The 18,703-nt window shown below is 42.6% G+C and overlaps 1 protein-coding gene across 1 annotated transcript in view; it reads right to left on the reverse strand.

The window, feature by feature from the left end:
- The window catches only part of RAB11FIP1 (RAB11 family interacting protein 1), a 50,981-nt gene that overhangs the window by 14,094 nt on the left and 18,184 nt on the right, over positions 1 to 18,703 (reverse strand). The window contains exons 2-3 of the mRNA XM_068274962.1: positions 5,447 to 5,886; positions 3,190 to 3,916 (exon numbers count right to left, since the gene is read on the reverse strand). Coding sequence (XP_068131063.1) covers positions 3,190 to 3,916; positions 5,447 to 5,886 — 1,167 coding nt within the window. The remainder of the gene's footprint in view (positions 1 to 3,189; positions 3,917 to 5,446; positions 5,887 to 18,703) is intronic.

The raw sequence follows: 18,703 nt of genomic DNA on the forward strand, positions 1-18,703 counted from the left end.
GTCCCGATTGCAGTTTTTCATCCACAAAGACATGGCGGTACTCAACCCTGGACGCCGCATGTAGCATCCATGGTTGCCTAAAAACAAGGCAGGGGGCATTGATGCGCAATCGGGATCGGAACGCTGCGCTCCTGCAAACGCCGGTAAAAGCTCAATACAAATACTCCCATTCACATTTAACAACGAGTCCCGGACGCCAGCGGTAAACGCCTGCCAAGCGTCCATCTGAACCAGCCCTTAAGCATCTAGCACTCAGCTCGTTTCCGGTTAGCAGAATTAAGACTTACAACTGCTCCCCACCTTCTTGTGCACAACAAGTCCACCCACTCTGATACTGAAAGATGCCTTCTACGGTATTGCAAGGATGATGGACACCAGGACCTGAAAGCCAGCACACCAGGCTCCTGAAACAGGTATTCTGCCCAGAACTTGCTATACTGATTGCTTCTAGCGTGTATACAGGGGTCCAATGAGGATGCTTAATGATCCAGCCCACCAGATCTTCAAGCGACACCAACAAGCGGGTGCACTGCTCCTCCTTTTCCCTCCCAACAGAAATTCTAGCAGGAGTAATACATGCACATCTAAAAAACACTGCAGAGGTGGAGGAAATACAAAAACACAAAACCTTACTTTTCACTTGTTTTAATTTTTTTTTTGCATTAAAAAATAAATAAAAATCATGATTTTATAAATTCCCCCCAATAGTTATAATTGGTCAATGATTAAACTGTGAAAACCCACTTTAGGCTGGGTGCACACATAACATAATGTGATAGGATGCATTTTATGGTAATGTTTTGTGCGTTTTTGCTGCGGTCACAGGTTTAACGCTGATGCATTTTTCAAGTGTTTTGCGTGCGTTTTAATGAGTTTGCGGTTCACATATATAAAATGCATATGTGTTTTTATATTTACATTGATGCAATTCACTAGGAAGACAACAGGAAGTGGAAATATATCAGAAATTAAAAAAAAAAAAAAAAGCATCAAATACTCATACAAATCGCAATACATTGCGTTTCGATTGACTTTATGTGCGTTTTTGATGCGTTCATGCATAATATGCAATTAAACTAGTGATTTTAAAAGTGTTAAAGTACAAACGCATACCCATACGTTTTTTTTATGCAGCCCACTGAGTAACATTGGTGCATAAAACGCAGCGTTTTTACAAAACGCTAGCGTTTCTGCTATGTGTGCACCTGGTCTTAAGGCAAAACCGCACAAGGAAAAGTCATTCTGAGGCCTCTTGCACACTACATGCAATTTCAAATTTTTATACATTTGATTTTATGATTCAGATTAAAAAATCATAGCAGCATGGAGTACTTTTAATCGGAATCAAAAATGGGATGTATTAAAAAATAAAATCGGAATCGCATGTCGTGTGCAAGAGGCCTGAAGGATTGACTATTTTATGTATTTATAATACGCCAACATATTACGCAGCAATGCATTACAATGGCTTTTCACAAAAACCAGACAAGCAGCGAGATTTAACAGGGCAATTCCGAAGAAAGAACCTCCTGTGTTAATAAACCTTAGCATGCAGCTTACTGGCTTCTCTGGATCTAATCTTCTCTAGGAACAATGCAGCAGAACAGACTGATTACTGGGGTACTACAAATAGCTGTCCTTTCAGTCACTTCAAATGAGGCAAGTGTGGGACAGCCAGTGATAAAACAGGCCGTAAGCTCTACACTTCTAAAAGGTGCTCTTTGTTAGTCTGTAACTTCCCTCCTCCAATTCATAACATGAATCTCCAGGTGAGAGGAAACTTAAACAGACAAAGGTTTCAACTAGGAAGTGCTAGCAGTTTCAGATCAACAAAGGGTTAATAGAAACTATCCCAGCGAGAAGCAGTTCTGCTTGCATACTGAAACACAAAACACTGGCTAGGTGTGTTTTCTGGCCTTCTGCCTAGTGATTTCATACCAGTGTAATGATTAACAACATATACCAAACAGAGAGATAGCACTGCTCCTGCCCTTCATAAAAACACAACAGTTGGAATGTAAAAGAGCACAGAGCTATCTAAATCGTTCAGGGGAAAAAAAATAAACAGATTTCCTGTAGAAGAAGCCAGAACAGTTTTTAGTTGGGTGGCTGCCTCTCCTTTTTTCATATACTGTACAGATACAATAACATTTGTAAAGCGCTTTTCTCTCATAGGACTCAAAGCGCATAGCTGTGTCTCAGATTAATACAGGGTTGCAGGCTGGGTTGTGTTACAGATGAAAAGGGAAGAGAAAAATACTAGCAGGAATATAGAATGAAGATATAAAATCCTATTTTAAGGGTGACCAAAGACGAATTTAAGCAGTGCAGATCCTATATTTAGTAATCATCCATAGTAGTGTAATCAAAAACTGTCCTCAGAATTAAGTCCTGCCAACAGTGTATCTTTTTCAGTTAACCTGGAAAGACCTCAGCTGTAGAATTAGAATTTCAGCAATGTAAAATAACTAAATTGTGTATTTAGTTTAGTTTGTGGGGTTGCCACAGCTTTGGGACATCATTTGAAATTCTGTCCACTGTCTAAAAGCCAAACTCCAGGAGCTTCTAGTTTTTGACAGTAAAGACAAAGTAAGAAGTTTTGAATCAAGATGATACGATTAAAAACTTCTTGCTTTTACTGATGGCTAACAGTACAATACTCTACTGCTCACAGTAAAGAAAAAAGTATTGACCTTTTTGGGGTTTTATTAGTCTCATTTGAGAGCGATTGCCTTACTTCCTGTCTCATGGACCGCTGTAGTTTCAATAAGAATCCTAGTGGTCCTGGGGAAAGGAAATTAGGGACTGTAAACATTTCTAAAAGTTCTTAATCTTGACACATTCTTCCAGGAAAGAAAATGGAGAATTCTCCCACATGGTGACACATGAGTAAATAAGCAAAAAGGTTAAAAATACCTGTTTAAAATGAAACATTTTACTTGGAATTGGGTTTGGATTGTCTTTTGCACAGAAGTGACACCACTCTCCTACTTTACATCAAAAACTAAAATAATGAACCACTGGAGGAGGTGAACGTGCACCTGCTTTCAATGGATTGTTTTTTACCGCCATTAAAATGTGAGATACAGTACGTTGATTTACACACACAGTTAGTTCAGGTGGTCATACCTAAATATTTCTAATACTTAAAATTTAAGCTATCAATTACAAAACGTGAGTGATACTAACCTGGGTTTGACCGCTGAGGTTTTTGCATTCCTGTCAGCAGGCAGAGGTTCTGGTTTCTTCTCTACCATATCCTCCTCAAAGGGGTTCAGGGAGGACTTCTTGCTGGATACCTCTGGAGGCTGCTGCCTATTAGTCGCTTTAGGCTGTTCCGTCTTTGATGACACACCAACAATGTTCTCCACCTCAGCCGGTTTGGGGGTTTCTTTCCTTCCAGTAACCAATGCCAGTAATGAAGATTTTTTGTTTTCTGTTTTTTTATTTTCCTTGACATCTTTTGAGGCATCAGAAGGCAATGGAGGACTTTTTGATCTCAGCTCTTCGACTTGTGAGATTGGAGCTGCCTGTTGTTCAGATTTCAAAGAGGAATTAGAGGTGGAAGTGGTCATCCCCTTTTCATTATTATTACTTGTATTTACAGCTTCCTTGGATGGTTTGAAGGCCAGGTTCTCTGTAGAAGCCAAGTTTGGAGATTTACGGAAGATCTGTGGTGAATTGTTAAGAGAATTCTCCTTGGAACTATCACTTTTTGGTTCGGATTCTTCCATGTACACATGATTTCCATTGATGCACAAGTTGGATCGAGTAATTGGATCATTTTTGGGTCTTAAGCCACTAAAGAGGGATGATGCATCTTTTTTGTTTCCTGGTGCAGCTTGACTCCACTGTTTGGTGTCTTCACTTACTGTTCTTTTGTGTGTCTTAATTACAGGGAGGTGAGGAAATCGTCCTGAAAAAGTGAAGTAAAGAAGTGTTTAAATAGGTTTAATCACAAGTAAGAAAGGTCGATTGCAAATGGCAACTAACAGGATTCTTGCTTTAGTTCTCCAAATATTATAGCCAAGCTAGGCGTCTTCTGACTATGCTTAGAAATACTGCATTTCATACTATCTTTACAGCAGATTTACTTAAATACCTCTAAAATTACTGTGAAGTGAGAGGGATATGGAGACTGCCATATTAATTTCCTTTTAGACAATGGCATTTGCACATCTATTTTCAGGAGCGTTCTAGCTTAAGACGTGCTTGACTTACACACCTAAACTACCGCAGGAGTCTATTGCAATCGTAATGATCGCTCGGCACTGGTCTGACATGACACCTGTACAGTACAAAGGGTCACTGCGGTTGGTAATACATAGAAAAACATAGCTTAAAAATAAACTCCAACCTAGAATTGAACTTTATCCCAATCAGTAGCTGATACCCCCTTTTACATGAGAAATATAATGATTTTCACAAACAGACCATCAGGGGGCGCTGTATGACTGATTTTGTGCTGAAACCCCTCCCACAAGAAGCTCTGAGTACCGCGGTACTCTGGGCAAACTGCCACAATGTAACAATGTTCACAGACAGGAATTAGCTGTTTACAGCTGTCTCTAACAGCCAAAACAGCTAGGAGCAGCTTTATAACCTGCCCACAGTAAAAATGTCACCATGTAATAAATGTCAGAATGTAAATCGGGGAGAGGAAAAATTTTATAATGGAGCAAACACTGACTAAATAATTTATACATAATTATGGTAAAAAAATGAAGAACTTTTTTTACTACATTATTTTCACTGGAGTTCCTCTTTAACAAATTTTCATTAAAAAGATGTTGCGCTACATCGCAAAAACATTTCATCGTGGATACAGACCCTAAGTTGTTTGAAGCACAGGCCCCATTAGCAGCAGTAGCAGCTTGTTACTCAAGTTTATCCATCCCCCATATGTCTCTCTATAGAAGGTGCTGACAATCTTTATTAAACAGCCTAAACACTTATAGATGGTGCCCTCAATTCAAAACAAAAGAATGCCTTCAACAACTGAATAATGTTTAGTGAAGAGCCAACATATATTCTAAACATTACTTCCTAGTTGGCAGTCAAAATATGGCCTTGGATACATTTTGCGATAGGTTTCGTTTGAGGGAGGGTGTTGTGCTTGTCTGGTGGCACGCTAAGATTGGGGCCTATCGTCATTTGAGGACAACCCAGTGAGGGTGCATGGCAGTTCATACAGGCAGTACTGGGGACAATACTAGGGGGTCACAGCAATAGTTGTAGAGCAATTTGAACTTCAGAGTACTCATTTAAAAATTTAGAGGTTTAAAGGGTTCTCTTATACTTGAGATCATCTTCATTTCAAATATATACAATAATTAATTTCCAAGCACTAAAGATTACATATTTTACAATGAGTGATCAACTGAAGTTTTGTTAAAGTTCACAATGATAATAACATCCTAAAACTATATCACTATGGAGTACTCACTCTCTGATACTGGAGATCCTGAAGATTGGTTGAAGTCTGATGAGAATTCACCAGGTCTCAGTACTGTTCTTTGAGAGGGGGATGGTGGAAGTGTTGGCAGGACTGACATGGACTGAGAAAGGGAGTTCTTCTTTAGTCCTGGCTTAGAGAATAGGGTTTTCAGCTTTGATTTCTTCTTGTCTACCTCAGGTATTTCTTCATCGCTGTCATCGCCATACTGGTTCATGCTGGGAACAATAGCGGAGGCTGTGTCTGGTAAACCATCCTGCCGCTTGCCTTTAATCTTGTCCTTCAGTTTCCCAAAAGGTGATCGGGACTTCTCTTTCATGGAGAGGTCAAACATGCTGGCAGTCATGTTGTTCCTCATGAACTCCACCTCCACTTCTATCTGGCCACGATCCTTCTCTTTCTTCCCGGGCTTGGATTTAAGCGGATACCACCTAGATGGAAATTTCAAACAAATGGTGAGCCAACATATATATAGTAACACATTTTCTCCTCAAACTGCATTTTAGGAGCATTCCTTTAAGCCCAATAAATTATGGTCAATCATAAGTAAAGGCTCTGACCACCAAATACTGGTTTGCCTTTGCATCACCCTCTACAAGACATCTGAAAGAATGTGCCCTTTTTATCAAGTTAACCTGTCTTCAAGAAGACTGACACTACTAAAGGTGGCTACTAATGGTCCAATTTTAAGCAAAAAATAATTTGATTGATCGGATAAATGCAATCGGAAATAACTTCACCATACCCCGGTAACTGGCTTAGTCACGTCAGTCAGGGTCTTCTGCACATGCGTGGACCTCCCGCATATGCGCAGAAGAACCCAACTAATGCGACTGAGCCAGTTACCTGGGCTGAGTGCGGTTGAACAGCAGACGGCGTGAAACTCAGACATGTATATGGGGCGGTAGGAAGCCCTGGGTCAGTACCAAACCTTTATTTTACTATATTTCTGTTTTACTTTAAGAATAGTTCACAGTTGGGAAAAAACAATTTTCTGCCAATCCGATCACAATTTAATGGCTCAACGGTACTTCGCTTAAAATTGGACCATTAGTGGCCACCTTAAGCCATCTCACAGCAAATCGACAAGTACGCTTGCTGAAATTTAATCTAAAGCAAATAACATGGCTGGTGTTTAGTTGGTAACAATTCCCTCGATTTAGAATGTCCTTTAAACAGGTTAAGCCTGTTGCAGAGATTGCACCATGTACCTTGCCTCAGATGACGATTTACTACAGGATTCAGAAATCCTGAACAATTGACAAGTTTGCATTAAAACATTCCAACGTCTAAAAAGGTGTATAATTACAGCCACTAATTCAGGTCACCTCTGAAACCTTGCGCTACCATATCAACAAACAGCGATGTCATAGTTCCAGTGTTTGCAGAAACAGTCACGCCAGGCTGGTCACTTTGCAGAACTAATTTGCCCTTGAAAATGAACGACCTGAAAAGTCTGAACAGGTTGGGTACATTGGTGCTGGAGGTTCTGTGTGTGCAACATTGGACACGATTTTACAGTTTAGGAAGCAAGGAAGAAAAAAATCTTCACTGCAATTAACCAATCACATTCATGAAAAGTTGGTCAATTCTCTTAAAACCAATTTGGTATTCAATGTGAATCCAAATGGAATGTTTTCTTTTTATAGTGTTACAGCCAGTGTAAACTACAGTTTTTGTGAGTGGGCTGTAACTGGTATGGGAACCTCACTTTAGCTACTAAGTAGTTTAAGCAAACTCCTTCATCCACTAGTTTCATTTACATAAGAACTAGAAGCTACCAATTGCTGCCAATGTACAGCCCAGTGCACCCATTTGACAGTCAAAAAAGGTTGGCGATTATTCTGGCCCAGCGGTGAGAGGTCTGTACAGGAAGACTGCTAGAGGAATCTAGCCTAATATTGTGTGCGGTGCTGAGCGGTACTCCAGGCAATCGCCCGATAGAGAGAATGACTGTTTACCAGATATACTGCAAATGCATATTATATGGCCAGTTTTAGATGCTGTTGGTAGGTGCATTCTCCATTTCTGGCTCTGAATAATCTACCAGGCCTTAGGTAAGCCTCAATTACCCAGTCTTAAGGTGCATATACAAGCACAAAGGTAGTTTGATCCCTAAGGAAACAGGTCGGGCCCTAGTGCTGAACAGACGCATTGCTATGGAGGAGGGATGACAGCTCATCGCACAATGGAGTGACTACAGGCAGAAGTAAGCACGAGAACAATGCACTCGGCTGAACTGATCCGGCACCCACGATACCTCATCGATGCATCTGGGGCCCTGGCGCACAGAAAATTCTGAGTAGAGAAAGCCTTTACCGTCTGTTCGAGAACCCTCCAGCATAAGGCTTTAGATATAGTTGAGGAGTTGCAAATCATTCTGAATAATTGAAACTGCTGCAGCAGGCCTTTTCATTCCATCCTTTTTACACAGACTGACGTTTATATACCCAATAATGTTCACAGACAGAAGGAAATGAGCATCTACTATTGTTTGAAAGGGAATTTTTTAGATTACCAAGAAAATGCAAAGAATTGCTTTTAAAAACAACCAGGTATTTCCCCAATGCTGGTCTGTTTCAAAAACAGCTTTCCCCTTGACATACAAGGTGGATTGGGAAGGGGGGGGGGGGGGGGGGTGGACTGAGTTAACAGACGATGAAAGCTTGTCTGAATTTTTGCCCTACTTCCTATAAAGGTTAGCTGGGCTAGCATTTTCAGCTTTCCAGGTTTGCTCTTATAAATTTCAAGAATGCTTAATCCCTGCAGGTGATAATGGCCCGCCACCAGAACTGGGTCATGTCACATATGTAAACTGTCAACATTTTCTGTGTGACAGTTCCACTTTGTACAGCATTAATGCAGGGACTAGGCTAACAGCTTATTGGCAATTCTGTCTGCGCCAGTAGTTTCCTGATAGCTCTAGACCTGGCACATAGTTACTGGCTGAACAAGGGAGTTTCCAATTCTAAACAAGTTAATAGAACAATACATTCTTCCTACACAGAAGCCCACAAACCTGTAGGAGGCTTCAGTAGAGCTAAGTCACTCTCTGAAACCAGCTGACTGGCTGAACTGTGCCAATGTATACTATGCTAATCCACCTACTGATAAAGGCTGCCATTACATAACCATACCAGTTTTATTGACTACTAGCTGATTGCCCGGCGTTGCCCGGGTATGTATTTGGCTAGTGTTGGCTCCGCCCACTTTTTCTAACCCTAACACACAATTACTCAATGACCAAGTTTGTGAGCTTTGCGGTCTTTGGAAACAATAATTTGCATTGAAATGAAAAAAATCTGATTGGCTGTTTGTGGCTCCACCCCTTTTCTGAATTTGAACCCCAGTCACCCAATGACCAACTGTAGCAGGTTTGAGGCCTGTGCCATTAACAGTGCAAGAATGGCAGCAATTAAATATTCCCCTTGAGAAGCAATAGGTGAAGTTTGATTCACTTTTGTAGGCTCCACCCACTTTTCTGAATATTTAACCCAGTCACCCAGTGACCAACTGTGCAAAGTTTGAGAACCCTACCATTAACAGTGTAAGTATGGCTGCAGTTTACATTTTCCCAGTGAAATTTGCATTTGTCTCCACCCACTAATGACGTGGAACTGCCTATGTATTTGACCGGTTTTGGCTCCGCCCACTTTTTCTAACCCTAATGCACGAACACTCAATGACCAAGTTTGTGAACTTCGGGGTCTTTGGCATCAATAATTTGTATATTCCCATAGAAATTAAACAAATCAGATTGGCTGTCTGTGGCTGCACTCCTCTCCAACATTTGAACCCCAGTCACCCAATGACCAACTATAGCAGGTTTGAGGCATCTGCTACAGCCCCGTTTCTATGGGTGTGTGATACGTGCAATCGCCCGGGGTGCTTTATTGTGCGGCAGGAGGGGGGGCGCCGGAGCGGGGGAACGGACATAATAGTTATAACTCACCTTCTTCATCCGTTCCCCGCAGTTTCAATATCTTTCCTCTCCCGGCGTCCGTCGCCTGGTAACAGCGCCCCCTGTGATGACATACCGCATGTCATCACAGGAAGCACTGTGACTAATGAGATAGATGCCGGGAAAGGAAGGACATTGAAGCAGCGCGGGTTCGGCGGAAGCAGGTGAGTTATTACTATTATGTTCGCTCCCCCCGCTCCTGCGCCCAACTCATACCGCCCATACCAACTAACCTAAACTGTGGGAACCTACCTAACTAACCTAAACTGCAGGAACCTACCTATTTATCCTACACTGCAGGAACCTACCTACCTAACTAACCTATACTGCGGGAACCTACCTAACTAACCTATACTGCGGGAACCTACCTAACTAACCTATACTGCGGGAACCTACCTAACTAACCTATACTGCGGGAACCTACCTAACTAACCTATACTGCGGGAACCTACCTAGCCAAGCTATACTGTAGGAACCTACCTAACTATCCTATACTGCGGGAACCTACCTAACTAACCTATACTGCGGGAACCTACCTAACTAACCTATACTGCGGGAACCTACCTAATTAACCTATACTGCGAGAACCTACCTAGCCAAGCTATACTGTGGGAACCTACCTAACTATCCTATACTGCGGGAACTTACCTAACTAACCTATACTGCGGGAACCTACCTAACTAACCTATACTGCGGGAACCTACCTAGCCAAGCTATACTGCGGGAACCTACCTAACTATCCTAAACTGCAGGAACCTACCTATCTAACCCATACTGGGGGGACCTACCTATCTAACCTATACTGGGGGAACCTACCTATTGAACCTATACTGGGGGAACCTACCGATCTAACCCATACTGGGGGAACCTACCTATCGAACCTATACTGCGGGAACCTACCTATCTAACCTATACTGCGGGCACCTACCTATCTAAACTATACTGGGGGCACCTACCTATCTAACCCACACTGGTGGCAACTATACGGGCTACCCTATACTGGAGGCACCAACGTAGATAACCTATAAAGCAGGCACCTACCTATCTAACCTACACTGGGGGCAACTATGCAGGCTACCCTATACTGGAGGCACCTACGTAGCTAACCTGTTCAACCTGTACTGCGGGCACCTATGCCTGGCTCCATGGGGGTGGGGTGGGGGGCGATTTTTACACCCTCGCCCTGGGTGAAATTTAGCCTAGAAACTGCTCTGATCTGCTAATACCAGTGTAAAAATGGCAGCAATTTAAATATTCCTTTTGAAAATCAACAGGTGAATTTTGACTATTTTGGCTATTATAGGCTCCACCCACTTCCCTGAATATTAATCTCAGTCACCCAGTGACCATCTTGGCAAAGTTTGAGATCCCTGCCATTAACAGTGAAGAAGGGCTGCAGTTTACATTTTCCCATTGAAATTTGTTTTTGGCTCCGCCCACTTTTTGTAAACTGGACACACAGTCACTCAATGACCATGTTTGTGAGCTTTGGGTCCTTGGCATCAATAATTTGTATTTTCCCAGTGAAATGAAACATCTGATTGGCTGTTTGTGGCTCTATCACAGGCATGGGCAAACTTGGCCCTCCAGCTGTTAAGGAACTACAAATCCCACAATGCATTTGCCTTTATGAGTCATGACTGTGGCTGTCAGACTCCTGCAATGCATTGTGGGACTTGTAGTTCCTCAACAGCTGGAGGGCCAAGTTTGCCCATGCCTCCTCTATCCCCTTTTCTGAATTTGAACCCCAGTGACCCAATGATCAACTGTACCAGGTTTGAGGCTTGTGCCATTAACAGTGCAAGAATGGCAGCAATTTTAATATTCCCTTTGAAAATCAACAGGTGAATTTTGATTGTTTTTTTAGGCTCCACCCACTTTTCTGTATAATAATCTGTGCCATTAACAGTGCAAGAATGGCAGCAATGTAAATATTCCCCTTGAAAATCAAAAGATGAATTTTGATTGGCTGCTGTACACTCCACCCACTTTCCTAAATATTAATCCTAGTCACCCAGTGGCCAACTGTGTCAAGTTTGAGAACCCTGCCAATAACAGAATGGCTGAAATCAATCTAACAAATCTGATTGGCTGTTTGTGGCTCCACCGCCTTTAGTGAATTTGGTCCCCAGTCACCCAATTACTGACTGTATCAGGTTTGAGGCCTCTGCCATTAACAGTGTAAGAATGGTAGCAATGTAAATATTCCCCATGGCCAATTGTATCAAGTTTGGGAACCCTGCCATGTAAAAAATTAAGTTTCTGGCACCGCCCACTTTTTGTAACCTTGACATATAGTCACTCAATTACCAAGTTTATCAGCTTTGGGATCCTTGGTATCAATACTTTGTATATCTGATTGGCTGTTTGTGGCTCCGCCCCTTTCTGAATTTGAACCCCAGTCACCCAGTGCCCAGCTGTACCAGGTTTGAGGCATCTGCTATTAACAGTATAAGAATGGTTGCAGTTTAAATATTCCCTTTGACAATCAAAAGTTGAATTTTGATTGGCTGTTGTAGGCTCTACCCACTTCCCAAAATCTTAATCACATTCACTCAATGACCAACTGTGCAAAGTTTGACAACCCTGCCATTAACAGTGTAAGAATGGCTGCAGTTTATATTTTCCCAGTAAAATGTGTTTTTGGCTCCACCCACTTTGTGTAACCTTGTCACACAGTCACTCAATGACCAATTTTGTGAGCTTTCAGGTTCCTGGCATCAAAATTGTGTGAATGGAAGCAGTTTATCCAGCAAAGAAATCTGATTGGCTGTTTGTGGCCCCGCCCCTTTAGTGAATTTGGACCCCAGTCACCTAATGACTGACTGCAGCAAGTCTGAAGCCTCTGCCATAAACAGTGTAAGAATGGCAGCAGTTTAAATATTCCCCTTTAAACGCAATAGGTGAATTTTGATTGGCTGTTGTAGGCTCCACCCACTTTCCAAAATCTTAATCTTATTCACCCAGTGGCGAAGTGTGGCAAGTTTGAGAACCCTGCGATTAACAGTGTAAGAATGGCTGCATTTTTTCCCATTTAAAAGGAATGGCTGAATTTTGATTGGCTGTTTTATGCTCCACCCGCTTTTCCTGGATTTGTAACCTCGGTCACCAAGTGACCAACTGTGCCAAGTGTGGGGACTCTGGCTTGATTACTGTGAGAATGGCAGCCTTTTACATTTTTTCCATTGACTTGAATGGGTGGAATCTGATTTGCTGTTTGTAGCTCCGCCCAGGTGGGCAGGGGGGCCGCGAGACCCCCAGAACCTATCATCCCAGGTAGTAAGGAACCTGTATACCAAGTTTCGTTCAAATCGGTCAAGGGGTTTTCGAGTGAACGTGAACACACACACACACACACACACACACACACACACACACACACACACACACACACACACACACACACACACACACACACACACACACACACACACACACACACACACACACACACACACACACACACACACACACACACACACACACTTTTATATATATATAGATTAAAGAGGATTATGCAACATCAAATACAGGTCAAAGACAACTGCAGCAACTGCCCTGAAATACCAATCCACCCAAAACAGATCTATTCAATTTCTACATGTAGGAGTCAGACCAGTCAAATGTTTACAGTTTTAAGTAGATGTGAATGGGCTGGATTAAAGAGGGATGAGTGAGAAAGATCTCGCTCAGCCATAGATTTTGTATCTGTCTTTGTAAATCTTAACACTGTCCAAGAAAACAAGCAGTTGTCCACGACATTTAATCAGAATCAGTGTTTGAACAATTGCCTGGGTGGTACATCTCCATTTTCTGTGCATCTGTCCTGGCAATTCATATTTCCATGGAACCGAGCTGAGGTGGGCATAGACAGAGCAATTTTGGATTCAGTGTGTAGACTGGCAAGCAACAACTGCTGGCCACCCTTCTGCAAGTTTGTCCACAGATACCGCAGAGCTCTTTCTACTAAAGCAGCGTTTACTCATTCTTTTACAGGCAGCAATCTTGGATTAACTGTGTAGCAGTTGGAATAGTCATTGAGATGTAGGATTAGGTAAACATTGTATGCAAATTTATGCAGCATGAATATAAAGGCGCGTACACATGCTGTACTTTTTCAAACAACGGGTCCGCCAGACCCTCCCGCAGTGCGGTCATTCTGCCGACAGTTGCACGTGAGTACAAGCTGTCTGCAGACTGATAGGACCGTTTTTGACTGATCCACTCGGCTGATCAGTCAAAAACAGTCTTATCAGTCTGCCAACAGCTTGTACTCACATGCAACTGTCGGCAGAAGGCCCAAAAATATCAGATATATAATTCCCATTACTAAATAATTAAGAAGCTTCACAATTACCGCACATGTGATTTACTTACGCTTGCCCAATTCAGTCACATGACACAGAACGAGCAACTATGACTGAAATAGAACAGCACACAGCCATGAGTTATGAAGTACGTAATGTCCGTGGTATTATTTCTTTCATGACTGCAGGAGCTATTTAATGGCACACCCTTGTTGACTACACCTGAAACTAAAAATATAATACAACTCTGCAAATACCTGCCCAGTGACATAAATGTGTCACTGACATGAAACCGCGAAACACTCCATTAAACACATTTTATAGCCGACAGACAATGCAGTATAACCACCGGAAGCCATAAAGGACATCAAAACAAGAAAATATTTTTACCTGTTGCTTTACAGAGTGTGTGCGTCATTCAAGCACAGGCTATTAAAGAGAAATGGCCTGCACTGCCTGACTGGCCAGTTCAGAAAGAACTGGAAGACCTAAAAAGTCTACACAGATTGTTAAAGGGGCTCTGATTCACTTCAAATGTTACTGGCCTGTGCTACAAAATAAAAAAAAAATACATGCTTTGAAAGAGTGCTGCATTATAGAACATGTCTTCCCTAAGGAACTGTCTCCAATCTCCTCTCCTAATATGCAACTATTCTGTTATATAATGAGGCTACTAGTGGTTGGATTTAGTAGAGTTTAACCCACAGAAAAGCATACTCATTCCCATTTCTTCCTCTGCCAGGAAGCATACATCGCTTTACATTATGATTCAATATGAACAACCATGTCAATTTGCCAAACTGGTTGAAGTGTTGTGCATCTTGTATGTTCATATTGCCTACATGTGCTTCACTTCATATTACAGATCTATACATCTAGGCAGGCCCAGGTAACCCCACAATCTACACTTATACTGTATATCACATCATAGCCCTGAATAAAAATTTAGGTATTCAGCGTGTCAACCCAACTATTTGATCTCTCTAGGTGTACCTGACTTGTGCCTCACCTCTCTTAGTATACCCCTCCCGAGCCTTTACTGTACTTTGCTCCAAGCCTCACTCTAGTTATGAGTTTTGAGTTACCGTATGGAAAGCAGTCAGCCTACAGTTAAATTTGTACAGATATTTACAGGGCTGTGGAGTTGGAGTAATTTTGACTGGATGCATTGCTCACCCTCTGGCTGCGATATTTTGAACCATTCCCTAGAAACAGGTATAGAGATCGAGGCAATAGTCACAGCACCATTACTTGTCCCAAAGAGTGATTTAAAAGACATTACACCAGAGGATCAGTATTTATAATCTGATAAGCAACATCTCTCAGGCACAAGTCAGCAAAGGCATTCTCCATATTTCTTTCATGACAAGTTCACTTTATAGAGACAGCATGCTCAAGTGACATTACTTACTACAAAGCAATCTGACTGGATTATGGGTCCCAGTTCCAATTTAACAGAGTAGGTAGTCCATGCTACACTGTGGAGCGGATAGATGGTCTTTCCACTATAGTCTTGTGGAGAAACCTGGCAGTTTAGTGAAAAGAGGGGGAAGAACCTTCCTGTAGGGGAAGCCCTAAAAGTCTATTCATCTGCAAAGGCTGGAGAACATAAACAATCCAGAAAAGCTGTACTAGGTTTTTAGCAGTAATAAGGTACAACCTTTACCTGAGCCATGTCAGAATATTGTGGACTGCATGAAAGGTTAGAAAAACACTGGCTGTGCAATTTCAGTCTTGTACAATAGGACGGGAGTATGCATTCAACTCTGCCCACCAGTAAAGTCTGCACCAATGTCTAGGGGAGATTAGCATTAGAGAGGGGGTTGTTCCTTCATCAACTCAGAATGATTTGCATCTCATTGATTATGCCTGCTTGCAAGTGGGTGTGCACAGGTGGGAAGGGTCACATTACAGTGTATAATATTCACATAACCAGAGTCTAGCCTTTCGGATTTTGAGACTGTTTAAAGGCGTGAAGGTGTCTGTTTTATTAGACATTTAACAAGATTTTCACTGACAAACTTGTTTCATTGGGACTGGCCCAGCTTCACTTAATCTTTAATGCATGAGGAAATGTCTATGTATAATTAATGTACACCACTAAGAGGATGAAAAATACTGTATTTTTTGGACTATAAAACTCACTTTTTCTCCCCCAAAAGTGTGTGAAAAAGTCACTGCGTCTTATAGTCCAAATGCAGGGAGTTCCTGACTTGTGAACACCTGCCAATACTAACCTCCAACCTGCCGCAATGTCAGGGACTCCCTGTACTGTGCCCATGCAGAGGAGGACACGGGGACACACACAAAGGGGCATAGAGGAGGACACAAGGAGGACAGAGGCCGACATATGGGGGGCACAGGAGGACACATGGGGACAGAGAAGGACACGAGGTACAAGGGGGGCATAATCCACAAGATGCTCTTTCACCATGGATGCACCAGGTTTAGTATATATTTTTCCCCTGGTTTTGTCCTCTAAAACTAGGTGCATCTTATGGTCAGGAGCGTCTTATAGTCCAAAAAAATACAGTAGCTCCGGTCAGCCGTATATATCCAATTCCAATTACTGACAACGTATAGTAAATGTATCCTGCAATCATTCGTCTCTGGGTGTATGAGTGCACTCAGATTACACAGGATATGCAACACACACATTCTGGGAGGTTTTGTATTCCTTGAACAGACATCCTATTGTTATCTATAGACCTAACGAAGCTGCAAGGGTATCTACTGATTACATAGATGTGCATGTCTGAGTGATGACATGACAAAGAAAGGAGCTCACATCCATTTCCCCCAAAGAACCAAAACTATTGATCCCCCTCTGATTGGAAGCTGATCAGAGAGGGATCGATTCCTTCCATACACAGAATATCAATTCAATAGATTTCAGTAGGAAACCCAGTGAAAAAAGTCAAACCACAGCACTTCACCGTTTGATGCAGTGCATTGCTATGACCCATCCACTGATTGGGAGCGGGGCAGAAGTGGTGATCAAACTAAATTCACCATCCACTCCAACTGATTTTAGGCCGAAAACGACCGGATGTCACTCAATCGGGCATGATGGTACAATAGATTTCCAGCAGGCATGATTAGAGTGATTGAATTTCCCGTAAATTGTGTTTAGGCCTGTTTTGTAAGGGTGTGTGCATGCCTATAATTATGGTCACCTGCATGGCAAAAGTTTGGGGCCAACTCCTGTACACAGTCCATGTTGTATAAAAAGTTCTAAATACAATTTTTCTCCTTTTCATGCAGTAGTTAGATTTTCATTCATGTAGGTAAGACCCCAAATGTCTGTTCACAGCTCAAGGGTAGCCCCATGTGATTCACTTGCTTATTGGTACACCTGTGCTGTCAGCTGAGAAAGCAAGGAGAGAGATATAGAGAGGAACAATTTTAGAAATGTTTATTTAAAGCTTTAAAGCTTTTCAATGGATACAGATGTGCTGAAGGAAATAAATTTAATTTCACCATGACCGTCCACTTCAAATTTTTCCCCCTCTGTTTCTACAGAAATGACAGCAGCGTCCCGTAAGGCAATCTATCTATTAGGCTAAGTGCCTCAACCTTCAAGCAAGAAGAAATAGCGCCCTGCCCCCAGGGGTGGTCCGACATTGCCGAGCTGGAGGTGGTAGCAGGCAGGAAGGAGGTATTGGGCACAGCAGCGGGAGGGGGGGTTCAGGCACCCCCCCCCCTCACCTGGGTCCCCCATTTGCGCTCCTCTAGCTTAAGTTGAGCAGAAGCCGCCGCTATTAGTAAGAGACAGCGGGTGGCGAGGACTCACCTCTTCCGCGTTCCAGCGTGCATTCCACTGTTGTCACTTCCTGCAATGCGTCCACTTACAATACTTACAAGTTGCTGCTCAACTTAAGCTAGAGGGGGAGCGCAGATGGGGGACACAGGTGAGGGAGCGAGGGTCAGACCCCCCCTCCCCGCCGCAAACTTAAGCTGGAGGGGGAGCGCACATATCTGTGGGCTAAACTAGGCTGTGTGTATGTAGTTTTAGAATAAAAACTAACGATTTTATCGTTCAGTCTTGTATCGAATCTGCCCTCTGAAGAGTCAGTCATACTACTGCACTGATTATTTTCTTATAAATTGTTGATTTGCTAGCTAGGTTGTAAATAACCGTTTCTTCCTTCTAGGATTAGCTAATACTTGATTTTCTGTGTGAAATCGATAACTTTAGTTTCTCGATTGGACATACAATCGAGATTGCATCATATATGGACCCAGTAACCTTTCTTTAAACGTCACATTGCTCACAGTCTTTAAGCCTTCAGAAGTGACTATTCCCCGAACGGTGACTGGAGCATATCGAACGTGATTGGGCTGGCTACCGTATTATGATAGCGTTGGGGTCTCTTCGCCCTAGCAAATCGGAGAGTGGTGGCAGTGTAATTACCAGATTTCCAGCGCAAAAATCGATCATTTTTAATTTACCGATTGTACATACAATCGGGATTGTACATGTATGGGCACCTCCAACCAATCTTAACCGTTTACTACGCACACAGTGAATTTGCCTCCAGAAGTCTCTAGTGCATGAGACCTGCATGGCAACAGTGGCCTAGTAATACGGGATTGGTGAGCGATTGTCACATTACATATTGTCGGCAGCTGCGCAATCAATCTTTATTGTCAGTCTGCTCGCCGTACTTCCGGCGTATGCTAACGGGAGCAGATCAGACGGGATTGGCACGCTCTGTCACATTAACAACCTTCTTCTGACGATCCAGCAACTTTGTTGTCAGTCTGCTCACCGTACTTCCTGCGTATGCTAACGGAAGCAGATTAGACGGGATCGCGGGGGGAGGGGGAGTGCACAAGTATCTTCTGCAAGTCCATCGCAGCACTTTGACCTCAGCCTGCCGGGCAGAGCTCGGCAGATTCCCACTATGGTTGACTACTCAGCAGAGGGCACTCTCATACTGGGCGTATATACAGAGCAGCAATCCAAGCACTTACCAC

Source organism: Hyperolius riggenbachi, chromosome 3 (genome assembly GCF_040937935.1).
Source record: "Hyperolius riggenbachi isolate aHypRig1 chromosome 3, aHypRig1.pri, whole genome shotgun sequence".
NCBI classification, from domain to species: domain Eukaryota; kingdom Metazoa; phylum Chordata; class Amphibia; order Anura; family Hyperoliidae; genus Hyperolius; species Hyperolius riggenbachi.